This window comes from Schistocerca nitens, chromosome 5, assembly GCF_023898315.1.
Source record: "Schistocerca nitens isolate TAMUIC-IGC-003100 chromosome 5, iqSchNite1.1, whole genome shotgun sequence".
In the NCBI taxonomy this organism is placed as follows: domain Eukaryota; kingdom Metazoa; phylum Arthropoda; class Insecta; order Orthoptera; family Acrididae; genus Schistocerca; species Schistocerca nitens.
In genome coordinates, this window is record NC_064618.1 from 32,375,786 (window position 1) to 32,389,949 (window position 14,164).

The 14,164-nt window shown below is 42.3% G+C and overlaps 1 protein-coding gene across 1 annotated transcript in view; it reads right to left on the bottom strand.

Moving 5' to 3' along the window:
- Nucleotides 1–262: 262 nt before the first annotated feature.
- Nucleotides 263–14,164, bottom strand: part of LOC126259625 (elastin-like) — a 41,122-nt gene continuing 27,220 nt past the window's right edge. The window contains exons 4-6 of the mRNA XM_049956544.1: nucleotides 12,510–12,547; nucleotides 4,523–5,374; nucleotides 263–340 (exon numbers count right to left, since the gene is read on the bottom strand). Coding sequence (XP_049812501.1) covers nucleotides 263–340; nucleotides 4,523–5,374; nucleotides 12,510–12,547 — 968 coding nt within the window. The remainder of the gene's footprint in view (nucleotides 341–4,522; nucleotides 5,375–12,509; nucleotides 12,548–14,164) is intronic.

Sequence of the window (14,164 nt, forward strand, 5' to 3'; positions counted from 1 at the left end):
CCACATTTCCTTCACAATCTACCACAGTACACATTTTCAATGCAACTGCACATTTGTAACCAATCTTTCGTAGTTAAAATAACACCGCCAATTTTCAGTATGAATTATGTATGACATAATTAACATCCAGTGTTAAGTTATAGTATAGAATTTTGAAAAACTGTTTCACAAAAATTATTTAGCACACCACCAATGGAATATTAATGCCAAAGAAAAAGATGAAAAATAAAGTACCACATAATAAAATATTAAAGTCATAACTTTAATGTGTAATTAAGCTACTGAAGAAAGCAAATATCTCACCTGCCAACAGCTCCTCCATCCTTAACTTCTGCGGCATCTGCAAAAATATTAAGAAGCTGAATAACTTTACATCAACAGAATTTGAGTGTAAATCAAACATCTTGATATGTGGCAGTGGTTGTCTTCTCACTGCACATGCTCATTTTAATGTCAAGAAGTTGCTAAACTAAAATAGTGATGGAGATTAGGAATCAGGTGCTGTGGCAAGTACATACATGTGAAATTTTATAAAAGTGAGATTGATGAAAACTGCATAATGATCCAAGTGAAGAACCACAAAATATTTTTATTTTAATTGTCTGAATTCATTACAGCTGCCATATACAGCCACTGTCACAGAGAAGGACAAAGGTGCCCACAAAAAGCAAGTCGACATTGGTGTTTGGAGGCTGGTGTAAGGACACTGCCAGTGACCGAAATAAAGGTACAGCATAGTTTGCTGGAATGAACACCCCTCATGAAAGGGGAAAGGAATAACAGACCATTATCAAATTACAGACTGTCACAGTTAGGAGATAGAGAAATTATGTCATGTACAATTCTGATAGTGTCTCCATTGGATTTCAAGTTACTGAGAACCAGCAGACCCCAAAGTGTTGAGCCACAGCAGTTCACGTGGCACACGTCGCAAATGCCGTGCCGTGTAGTGTAGCAGAGTTGTGGCAGCTTACAACTATGTGACTCACTTTCTTTTGTATTAGTAGTGTGATGTTGATAGGAAGCCATAAAGGCCACACGAATACCAAGAATCCTGATCGAAACACTTTAAACTATCTGCAAGTACTGTAATGACTGCATACCTACAGAGCTGGAGGACACTGGCCTCAACAATACATTATGATTTTATGAGCTTTGTCTATTTAGGGGTGTACTAACCTGTTCCAGAGTGTTGTTGTGTTAGAGTAATTCTTCATCAAAGTTCATATTTTGGATTCCAACATGCTAATAGCTGCCCCAGAGGTAAGGAAGTTTAATGTGTTGAGGGTATGCCCACAGATACTTAACATGCGTGGCCAGCACATAAGTTTTCATTTCAATTGAGTCACACTACCCTGTTAGGGAACTTCTTACAGATGCAAGCAGTTTGTTCAAGGTACATTGTTGGTTAGGGTTTGGATAGTTATTTTATATGTGAATTATGTATTTCGTGTTGATTAGCACATGCTCAGTTAGCCCCCAAACTACACTCAATAGCTCTTGTTGTTCACACTGCTACAGCAGACTGCAATGTGATTGAAATATAGCACTGTAGGCATCCAAATCGCTATTGATGGCATTCTCCTGTAAAAATGCATCAGTGGCAACTGGCATCAGTGTATCAGCCTCACTGATTTGTACCTGTACACACAGAACAAGTGAGACTTGTGTGTTTCATAGTGAATGACTAGGCGGAAGCCACTTCACTTCATACTGTGGACAGTGTTAAGGTGATATGCAGAAAAGTATATCTAATTTACAAAGAAGATAGTGTAGGTGTCTTTAAGTGTACTATGTGACATTGGTAGCAATGATATATGGCATCATAAATCACAAATACTGTAACAGCCTAGCACATATTCATAGTAACACTGCAGAGAGCAACAATGACTGCATGAAGAACCAGCATAAAGGTGTGGGAGTTTAAACAATTGGAAAATTTTATATCCAGCAACTAAAGGAACTATATGCCAATTTGGATACACAGCTTAACCAACAAAACTATCAACAAGTGTGGTACTCAGTACTGATGACTTAACATCAGGCATTCCTTTCAGGGACTGCTGTTACAACTTTTACAAGAAACTAATGTAACATTTACACAAAATCCAACTGCAATGTAAATTTGGATTCCTTGACCACGCACAAGGCAAGTCCTACATCACTTGGAGTGGAAAGGAAATTTCAAAACTGAAGTCTTTAAAGTAATCTGTAAGAGCACAGTTTGACAGAACTACAGGCAATGCATCATTATCCCATTTTGGTATATAAGAGCATTTAATTGGGAAGCTGTTAGAGCAGTTGCTGTGGACAATTTTGAAGCAACTTTGTATTTTGGCCATGCATATATCTGTGGTCAGGCCTAACAGGGATGGAAGCTGATATTATGACAGCAGCAACACAATGTGACTAATGTGAACACATCCAATAGAGAGGAAACTGCAAATAAGAATTTTTTGTCGAGTAGTGACTTGAGCAGGAGCATAATTGGACTGGGGCAGCCCAACAACTAGGGTCCCAATGGCAGTCAAAACAAAGGAAATACAAGAAATTAAAATGGAAACAAAAAGTGGAAAAATAGGTAAAAACATCTGACTAAACACGTCCACAAATGTCCATAGCTCATTGAGGGGCTACAGCAGTGGTCTGGAATTAGTCCTCTGAAAATGAACTAAATGGGTTTTGGTCCACTCAGCTTGTGTCAGTTGCTAACAGGATGCAGCTTAACTTCCAGCACTGCAGTACCTCATGAGAAACAAGTACTTTTACTCACTCTGTGAAGGCAGTACAGAATTCTCTGACCAGTCATTTGCACAGAAGTTGGTGGCGGTGACTGCACTGAAGTTATTCCATGTGGTACTGTGTTACAATCATTACTGTATGCCTCCTACCAGATTTCAACACATGATAATGAATTTAATAATGGTTACCGAGAGCCAAGGATGCTTGCACAAGGTAGACCAGAGTGGAGAACTGCATCAAACCCCATTCGGACTGACAATAACAAGAACAACTGCAGTCCATAAACTGGGTGAGTATGAGCCTAATACCAAGTGGTGCTTAAATTACAAACAGATTTTCTGCTACATCGGTTCCATACTGACTTCCCTCCTACCTCCCTCCCACCCACCCTACCTCCCTCCTTTCGCACTGCAGGTCTGCAAGTATGAAGTGTCTGAGATGAGTGGCAGTATAGTTACTTCCCACTCACCAAATCTATCACTCTTACTGAAGGGTGCAGTGATGTAAGACACATTGTGATTTAGTAAGCAAATTGAGTGCACGGTCTTGCTATAGTTAGGTAGCACTGATTGGGACAAAAGACCAACAGTCGAGACCAGATGGCCTCTAACAAAGCTGTGTTTAGTCAGGCTGTGGAGGATGCATGGGGAAATTACATAATGCAGTGTCCACAGTTGCATTTTTCCTCCATTACATAAAGGAAGAACAAGCTCTGGACAAAGTTCATTGCTGTAGCCCAGGATTCAGACAAGAAATAAACACGTTTTGTCCAACAGAAATTAAATGTCATATTGTTTCTTATTCTACATACAGCATGAGGAAACACATGTACTCCATCAAATAAATGCAGCATACAGACCAATTTCTATATATAAACACCATTTAGAAACTACAAATTATCCTACTGCCCTGTTTGCTTATTTGGTCATGAGATACTTTCCAATTTGTAATTTGCCTATGCGTGTGTGTGCGTGTGCGTGTGCGTGTGAGAGAGAGAGAGAGAGAAACAGAAGATATATTTTGCACATTTTTGGCCGAGTCTGATGGGTGGCAATAGAGTGGGAGGGAGATGAATTTGACATAACAAAAAATAGCCCTAAAAAGGGGCACTCTTGATTTATTCATTTCATGTATGTAGGCAGAGAGCAAGTAAAGAGAATGTAATACTCAAAATATTAAATTAAAATAAATTTATTTCAGGTACAAGGATAATGCCAACTAGAACTAGCTCAAATTTCCTTCTCTCATCTTTGATATTTTTCCGTCACCAAGAGATTTTGTGCTGGCTCTCACTGACAGAACACTGCACAGCAGAACAAGGAAAGAAAGTAAAATGTTCTCAGTCCATAACATTTTATCCAGAATGCCCCATTATTTCTGACTTCAGTCATGCACCCTGGCACTGAATCTGTGAGGCATTGGACCCATTTGTCAGAAGAGGCAACCCCACCGAGGCTTCAAAAAAAGCAGTCCAAAAGAGCATCACCTATAAATGGTGTGTTTCACAGCCAGTTCTCTGTGAGTTCGTGCTACTTACACACACATAATTTATATTGTGTTCATGTGAGCAGTCTCTCACAGCAAGTCCATTACATTAATGTTTATGTTGGACAGCTGCAGTTGAATGAGCAGACCTATACACAAGTGAATATTCTTCCTGTAGCATGAGATCCCCTCCACAATATAGCATTCACACTAAATGCAGCACCACTTTCTTCAAAATGTGGGCATACGGCCTGCTACTGAGGAAGCCTTCCTGCTCCTCTCACAGAAAACCAACGCCCCCAACTGGGAAACCAACGCCCCCAACGGGGAAACCAACGCCCCCAACGGGGAAACCAACGCCCCCAACGGGGAAACCAACGCCCCCAACGGGGAAACCAACGCCCCCAACGGGGAAACCAACGCCCCCAACGGGGAAACCAACGCCCCCAACGGGGAAACCAACGCCCCCAACGGGGAAACCAACGCCCCCAACGGGGAAACCAACGCCCCCAACGGGGAAACCAACGCCCCCAACGGGGAAACCAACGCCCCCAACGGGGAAACCAACGCCCCCAACGGGGAAACCAACGCCCCCAACGGGGAAACCAACGCCCCCAACGGGGAAACCAACGCCCCCAACGGGGAAACCAACGCCCCCAACGGGGAAACCAACGCCCCCAACGGGGAAACCAACGCCCCCAACGGGGAAACCAACGCCCCCAACGGGGAAACCAACGCCCCCAACGGGGAAACCAACGCCCCCAACGGGGAAACCAACGCCCCCAACGGGGAAACCAACGCCCCCAACGGGGAAACCAACGCCCCCAACGGGGAAACCAACGCCCCCAACGGGGAAACCAACGCCCCCAACGGGGAAACCAACGCCCCCAACGGGGAAACCAACGCCCCCAACGGGGAAACCAACGCCCCCAACGGGGAAACCAACGCCCCCAACGGGGAAACCAACGCCCCCAACGGGGAAACCAACGCCCCCAACGGGGAAACCAACGCCCCCAACGGGGAAACCAACGCCCCCAACGGGGAAACCAACGCCCCCAACGGGGAAACCAACGCCCCCAACGGGGAAACCAACGCCCCCAACGGGGAAACAAACGCCCCCAACGGGGAAACCGACGCCCCCAGGAAACTGACAATCGGCTAGTACTACCTGTTGTCACCACTTATTCCCCATTATGTCTGGACCCTCGCGGCTGCTGAACTACTGTTTGGTCTTGGTAAGACAACTTATCTGTTGAAAGTACAGTTTTCCACATTGCATTCAGATGGAGCTCTCTGGCTGCCAGCCAGTGTAACACATTTCCTCACTGAGTTCCTGTTTTATAGTGGTTCATTGTGCGTGCAGTACAGCTTTCCTTGGCCCTCAGTGAACTGCATCATTGGAACTGGGAAGTTGGTCACTCACTACAACTGCTTCGTATCTAGGGGAGGGATTAGTTGGCTCTTACAGGCAAGCTATGTGTTATCCTGCTGTGTGCTCAGTATCTTGAGCCAGGCATTCTGCTGATAGTGCCTCCTTCAACAAAATTCTTTAAAATTCTGTTTACAGTAGGGGTAGACTTCTGACATTCCAAAGATTCATCAATCACACAGGTTGATATTTTATCCAAAGTTCCCAATACTCAGGCAACTTCCATTCCCATAGTCACCCTTGGGGTGAATTTGTATAGCTTTAAAAATGCACGTTACTACCCCTTAATATTTGTCATGTCAACACAGGATACATAGAAATTCATGACTCTGCCAGATATGTGACAAGCATGGATGGAAAGCCAAATCATCTGCATACTGCAGACGTTTGCTTAACCTTGCACAGCTTACACTGAGGACAGGCCACATATTTGAACAAAATTTCCTTAAACATTTTTGTCATTTATCAGCATGACAAGAGAGAAATCAGCATTGGACTAATATGCCATTTATGTAGACTAACACCTCTGACAATACGTCAGTTACAGCCATCCACCCATAAGCAGCACCACAGGAATATCACAGTCAAGCAAACATTAATGGTTTGAGTTGGAGCAAGGGATGGGTAACGACAACCAAAGGTGTATTCATTTATTTCTTATGTCTGTTACTTGTAATTAGGGTCTCAGTGATGTTCTAAGGCCTTCCATGACATCTTCCACTGATCTGTGCCCGCAACTATTGTTGCTATGATGGTCTAACACAAGACTGCAACTCACCTCGCCATCATCTTCCTTATCTTCCCCATCTCCCTGTTCCCTTTTTCGAGCACGATATGCAGTACACTAGGACTCCCATACAAGACAAACATCCTGTGATGAAAACCTGAATAGTATTGTAAACCCCGTGAAGAAATTTGATCTCTTTTTGCTGTAGAAATGTTTGTGGAAGTGCACTTCACAATGTTGATATTGTGCTGGACTATACACAAGCACTGTAATGGAAAGTGAAGTTATAGTTTGGCACATGTGACAGATGAGATCTGATGGAATATGGTCAAATGTTTTGTTGCAACACTTGGCTTACCTAGGCCTGCAACTGGTTGATACTGTGAATCATTATTTTTACTGTTTCTATTCGTTGCCATGAGGTCTGGTTTGTGTTCAAATAGCTATATCAAACTTGGCACCCATTCTACATCTACATCAGTAAAGGCACATAAGTGAGTACTTAAGATGCCAGCATCCGAGTTCAAATGCATCTGGAAGCTTTTAATTGTTGGCATTCTTTTTTCTGGTAGTTCATAATAGATCTAATAGATTATAGTTAATATTCTCTGACAAGTAGCTGACCCAGTAATGTTGATAACTAATTTGATAATGCTGCCTGCCCATTCATTGGAGCTTTAATGGCTGTATGTAGGTGCACAAGTACATCATTATTTGTTCACACATTGTCAAAGTACTCTGGGAAATTTTAACCACTGCTTTTAACATTTAAGGATGGTAAGTATTAAGTTTGGTTGTAGTAGTGTGTAACATTTCTTATCATGAACTGTTAAAGGTTTCATGTTTCATTCTGTCTTTTAAGATGAGCTCTTCAAATGTTGCTTTTGTTGTTGGTTATTTTCTCTATCATAAAACATTATAACTTTCATGACTTTAGCTACAGGTACTTTAATAAATGTATCTGAAACAGAGTGAAGCCCATACGCAACAAGAGCAGCTATTTCATTAATCAGACACACAATTCCATTATTTGCATAAATGTCCAAAAAATCTGTCTCTCTTTCTAGTGAATTTGCAAAAACAATTAAAAAATGGAAATGTGTAGCTTTGAACTCTGCACCTTCAGGTTACCGTGCAATGCTTCTATCATTTCACCATGGAGAATGGATTTGGGAAGAGCAGGTAATTTTGAGGCCTTAACCTTCATTCCAAAACATGCAGAGATATATTTTCAAGCTGCAAAATGAAGAATATGAGTGGCAGTGGAATACAAAAAACTTGTTGGTAAAACTGGTCTTCCATTCTTAGTTGCTTGAATGGTAGGCAGTGAGCAATTAGAACCTTAATGCCAATAAATATACTAAGGCTAAGAGTGTGCTTATGTCAGTGATTTGAACCTTCTGAGAGTCAGGTCCATAACCTATGCAGTTAAGTAAGCAATCACTAGCATATGGGGCATACATGAATACTGAGTTAGTATCAGACACCTCACATTTACCACACCAATGACACTCATCTCCCCGAGATCAATCTCTGGTCTGGTTTTTACGGCACTATTGCCAAATGGTCTGATCTTTCCTGGCTTTTGTCTAATAAGGCACAATTGTTTGTTTGCTGATGAGTGTACACTGACCCCTACCTCAGCACCTCAATGCCTCGAGCCATCACAATTCTTCAGAAATGAATTTAACAATACCATGGAAGGCACACAGGCACGACAAAAAAAAAAAAATAAAGAAAAAAAAACTGTAAGAAAGTGAGCTCTCAGTGAACAAGGCCTCTATTATATATAGATAACATACACTCACATACTCACGCAAATGCAACTCTCACACACGTGATCACACTCTCTGGCAGCTGAAGCCAGGCTGCGAGCAGTTGCACATGATGAGACAGGCAATCATGTGGGGGTAAGGAGGAGGCTGGGACAGGGTGTGGGAGGGTAACAGGGTAGGGGTGGGCAACAGTAGACTGCTGGAGATGACCTGCAGGAGACAGGACATAATAAGGTTAAAGGCAATAGCAAAGAGGGTCACACTCAAAACAGTACCCTGAGGCACACCAACTTCCTGATAAAGGTGTCTGACAAGGCAGTACCAACATTCCTTGAAAAATCAATACTTTAAAAATACCTGAAGGACATGGGGCATGTGGCCTCAGAAGTGCCACATGTAGAGAGATCAAGAATACCCATCCTTCAGAAGGTGTTTTAGGCTTTCTGCAAATTTAAAAACACTGCCAGTGTCTGATATATCCACAGAAAACCATTCGCGACACACGCTGACAAAGTGATGAGATGGTCAGCTGCAGGACGGCCTGCTCAAAATCCGCACGGTACAGTGGTCAGTGAATTGCCACACTCTAGTCACTATACCAGCCAGGCATGAATTACATGTTTCATCAGTTTGCAAACACAGCTTGTGGGAGAAATGGGGCAGTAACTAGAAGGAAGGTAGTTTTCCTTACTGGGCTTGGGTATGGGTATGGGAATGACAGTGTCTTTATGCTGGCATCTGGCAAACGGCGCCCTCTGCCCAGATGCAGTTGTACATAAGAAAGAGCAAGTGCTTGCCCACATAAGAAAGGTTTAGCAACATCTGAATGCAAACATCATCCAGCACTGTGTTGGAGGATCGATATGAAGTGAGAGCAAGTTCTCACCCCCTCATACTAAAGGCAGCTTGCAGCACTCACTAATCTGCCAAAATAAGGGTACTACCCAAGCCTCCTCCACTTGTTTCTGGTGGAGGAAGGCAGAATGATAGTGGGTGGAGCTTGAAATCTCCGCAGAATAGCAGCCCAATGGATCTTGGTCCTGCAGGGCCCATACAACAGATGAGGTGGTGGAACTGTTAGAAGAACTAGTTAAGGAAATCTAGCTAGATTTTTGCTATCCTGAAGGGTGCAACGACACTGTGCATGCAACTGTTCATAATGAATGCAGTTTGCCATCGTAGAATGACGGTTAAAAACATGGAGAACACATCTCTGCATGTGAGTTGAGTCACAACACAGCTCAGTCAATCAAGGCACTGGGACATGGCACAGTAAAGATGAAGTGCGAGAATGGAATATTGTGTGGTGGTAATGATAGCATTTGTAAGATATTCTACCTGGCCATCACAACTGGAGAAATTATGTTACTCAAAGGGTGCCAGGGAACAGTAAATCTCCAGTCATCCCTAGAAAGTTGCCATTTGGGTGTGCATATATGTGGGGTAGGAGTCAGAAAATGGATAGCAAATGGTAAATGGTAAATGGTTGCTCGAGTACGTACTAGAGACAGTGATCAGATGATGGGCAAATTGGGCAGTGCAGGAGATTTCCAGATATGGGTAGGAGTGGATGTAGTATAAAAGGAAGATGGGTACTCCCACGATAAGGCAAATGAGGTTAAGGTGACTGAGAAGTTCAGCCTAGAGGGCACCTCTCTGTCAGGTTCTGGGAGATTTCCAAAGGGAATGGTGTGCATTACAGTCAACGAGCAGCAGAAGGGGGTGAGGGAGTTGGCCAGTAAGCTGGATGAAGAGTGTCCATGACACCGAATGACTGAGGGATGTAAACAGTACATATGGAAAAGTTCAGGAGAGGAAGTAAAATGCGGACAGGAATAGCTTCAAGCTGGGTAGTCAGGGAGAAGGGTTGACTTTGAATGTCCTTCCATATGAGCAGCATGACTCCCCTCTCTCCTCCTACGATATGGAATGCCATATTTGGAGAGAGGAAGTCAAAGCAGACTGGGAAGAAATACAAATGCTCAAATCAGTCTTGAGGATGCAATTTTGTTTCCTGCAGGCAGAGAACTAGCAGAGGCTGCGATTCCAAGAGCAGCCGCAAGTCATCTTTTTGGATTGAAGGCCACCAATATTCCATTGGAATAATGTCATGATTAGGAAAGAGGAGGAGGGAAGAAATGGAGAGGTGGCACCTCAGCGGCCATTCCTGTCTTATATTATTGACTGCATTTACTTAAACTTATGGCTCCTCTTTTTTGGTTTCTTAAACATTTTATTTTATCTGACACATTCCATGACCTTTAAGATTTGTGCCACATATTGGTCCTAAACAACAAGATGTATGAAAAAGAAACCACTGACTGGATAAAGGACTGTTTGCCATGGTCATGGGAGCTGGCAAGTAAGTCAATGCAAGATCTGAAAGATCACAAGAATGATCATTCGATTCTGTTTAATGTACCAGAGACCTATATTAATATTACTGAAAGCAAATCCCTAATGACAAAAGTAACTAAACAGTTAGTTTGAAATCACACTGCACAATTTGTGATGCACGTGCTTAAGTACACTAAGGTAGTTTTATTGAATTACTAATCAACACGTGTCAAACATAACAAACACTATGACAAGTATACCTCTCAAAGTAGTTCACTTGGTAGTTATTTCACAAGCAGGAAAGTATTTTCAGAAGAGTTTAGGAAGTTTGACAGGCCATGAATGTATGGAGGAGAATGAGTCTGATATCATTCTAGAAAGGTACTTTGAAACGTGTTTGCGATTGCGAGTACCTGTCATTTGTGTTTGTGATATTTGCTCAAAAATGGGGAAATCTCAGTTCCCAACTGCAATCAGTAAGCATTTTAGACAACAGTCAGTGGTAAGTGTCGATTTTAAGGAATATTTATTGTCATGTTTAATGAGTATCAACTATGGTGTAACACATCGCTTTGGTAAAGGTGTACATCTCACAATGTCTATAGTACCGATGAACAATGGTCACCACCACAAAGTGATTATTTTTTTTTTTTTTTTTAATTCAAATGGTGGCATTAAACTTTTATACCCTTCTCTGTTGTGCATAATGTGGTGTCACCGCCAGACACCACACTTGCTAGGTGGTAGCTTTTAAATCGGCCGTGGTCCGGTAGTATACATCGGACCCGCGTGTCGCCACTATCAGTGATTGCAGACCGAGCGCCACCACACGGCAGGTCTAGAGAGACTTCCTAGCACTCGCCCCAGCTGTACAACCGTCTTTGTAGTGATGATTCACTGACAAAATACGCTCTCATTTGCCGAGACGATAGTTTAGCATAGCCTTCAGCTACTTCATTTGCTATGACCTAGCAAGGCGCCCATATCAGTTACTATTGATATTGTGAATCATGTTCCATCAAGACAGATGTTCATCATTAATGGATTAAAGTTAAGTATTCCACCAGCTATGTCCGTTTTTCTAAATTCTAATTTCCTTGTCCTGTTCCAGACCTCACAGCAGCCTGCGTGAGTTAAAACGCATGCATTTTGGCCTCCTCTAGTAACACCTGCCAACCACAACACACAAAATCTAGTGGAGATTGATGCAGCATATCTGCAGGGTGGGATAACGATAATTAGTTTATCGTTCTTCACAGTTCATGATGATTTCAGTGTTTTATTCTATCATCATGATGATGATACCTGGTTAGGGGGCACTCAATGGCGTGGTTATCAGCATCCACACGAATTCCCAAGTTTTACATGGTCCAGCCATGCCACTTTCACAAATGATGATGGCAACACAAACAACCAGTCCATGGGTTTATTCCTTGCTGTCTCATTCTTGTTCAGCAATGTGCCTTCCCCCTAGAACAGTCAGCATCATGACAACTGCCATTACATCAGGAGAATGGAGATGAAGTTGAGCTGTCAGTAAGATTCTGTACACTAACCAATGACACATGACTTGACATTAATAATTAAAGAGAGTTACTTGTTTTAAATTAAGAGCCAGTATATGAGTGGTCTTTGAGATATTTTTGGGTCATTTAGCAGGTAATTTAGACTTGAGATAGCATTTCAGTTAACAGTGCTAAAGAAGTTGCAAAGTTTGCGATGTCAGGAAACAGACTGCCACGGGAGACGCAATGAGACTGAAATGGAGATGAATAGGATATTAATAAAGGAGTTTATTTGATTAAGCAAGTGGGTAGTGTGCAGAGTAGCTCAGAATAGGAGGAAGTATTTTAACGGTTCAATGCCGTGAGCTGATGAAATATGTCCTCACCCAGGGAGGAGGACAGGAAGCAGTGTGGGGTTCATTACATGCCACAGAACCAAACTATATGCTACTGGTGAAAATCACACTTGCTCTGCCAGTCTCATACGTGCATCCACTACTTTCACTCACCTGAACGATGGGACGCGTGCCTTCCTCCTCAGCAGGGCCTGATTGACAAAAAAAGAATTTGCGTGTTAATATAAAGAATACTTTATCTGCACAAGTAAAACAAACTAGTGATAAACTAAGTGTGTTTCAACATGACCTGATAAAGAACAGAATCAATTGTTTCTATCTTTTAGAAAACCTACGGATCAGTGTATAATTGAGCATCTAATCTACTCAATTATAAATAACCATCAATATTACCGAGTTCCAGAAAGCCTGAACTTTATTCCAGTTGCACGCTTGCTATCTGAAGACTGGCAGGGACAAATAAATGTTTTTGTCATCATTTCACATAATTATTGCTCAAATTTTAAAATTTAAAATCCTGTACTTATCTGCTTAATAAAACATACAATCTTATGTTACACAGTTAACACACTGTGTCACGTTTAACATTTAGGAACTGTGTGTAAGCTTGTTTATGCACCTTCACTAATTGCATTCATTTACCGACATTATATTCATCCAGTATTTGGCAATGAGAGCACTTAGTGTTTTGCAGAAAACTTCACCAATAATTTTAAATTATCATGAATTTCTCTCACAGATACCCCACAGAAAGTAATAGCAAAAATGTTTATCACATTCAATGTAACACTCCTTTCTTTACTTACAGATGGGTGAGGAGAATGAGTGGCAGGTGAGGCAGATTATTTCTCAGGTGGATTTTTTGTAGAGGTGAGACAGAAAGAAAATCTGATGCGTATGGGAACAGGATGGATTAGGAGACATAATAGGAATGAGGTGGAAGTGGGTGGTGTAGCATCTGGCTGGTGCTTTACAATCCTGCCTTATGCCACACAACAGAGGTATGTCAGTTGCTGGCATCTTTACGGGCTTGAAACTGAAACTCACCCTCAGTGCAGCGGATCTTGCCAATGACAGCCACTGCATGGTTTCCACCCTGGAGCCATGCGACACTGGTCAACTTAACAGTATTTCTCCACTACATAGCCTTTGTAGGGGAATGTACAGTGGCTCACCAGCCAACCCAAGTTCCAGACTCGACATCAACTATCTACTTTGGAATGCATGACTATATTAATAAGAATGCAGCCCACAATATTGGCATTGCCAGTGCATCCTACAGCAGTGTTTGTCAGTTGTTACAGACAGAGTGCTCAACTGGAAGCTTCAAGAATAGTTTTCATATTAGTGGCAATCTTTTCATGCCTCAGGGCATTCTCTACCTTGCCTTCATCTGAAAGTTGTTTCATTTGCTTCATGTTGGCATGTACCATCTGTGCCGCAATGAAACACTCTTCCTCTTGTCCACTCAGGAATATCTCTCTTCTTGTGCTTTTATAATTCCTTTTTGTCTCTGTAAGCTTTTTACCAGTGTCTTGTGATCCATTAGGTAGCCTTCATCTCTGTGTTCAAGTGCTTCTGCATAGTGTTTGAATGGTTTTGCTCCGTGTTCAAATGCCTTGTGCCACACCTTTCTTTCATCCTGGTATCTTTCTGCCTGCACCATTCCACATCATCATCCCTCCTTACTGATGTCTTGGCCCAATTTCTGTATTTTTCTTCCAGGTGTGTGCCTCATGGATGGCACTGCCATCTCCTCCATGGGGATGACAGTTCATACTTTTGGCTGCTGTTACAGTCAAAACTTT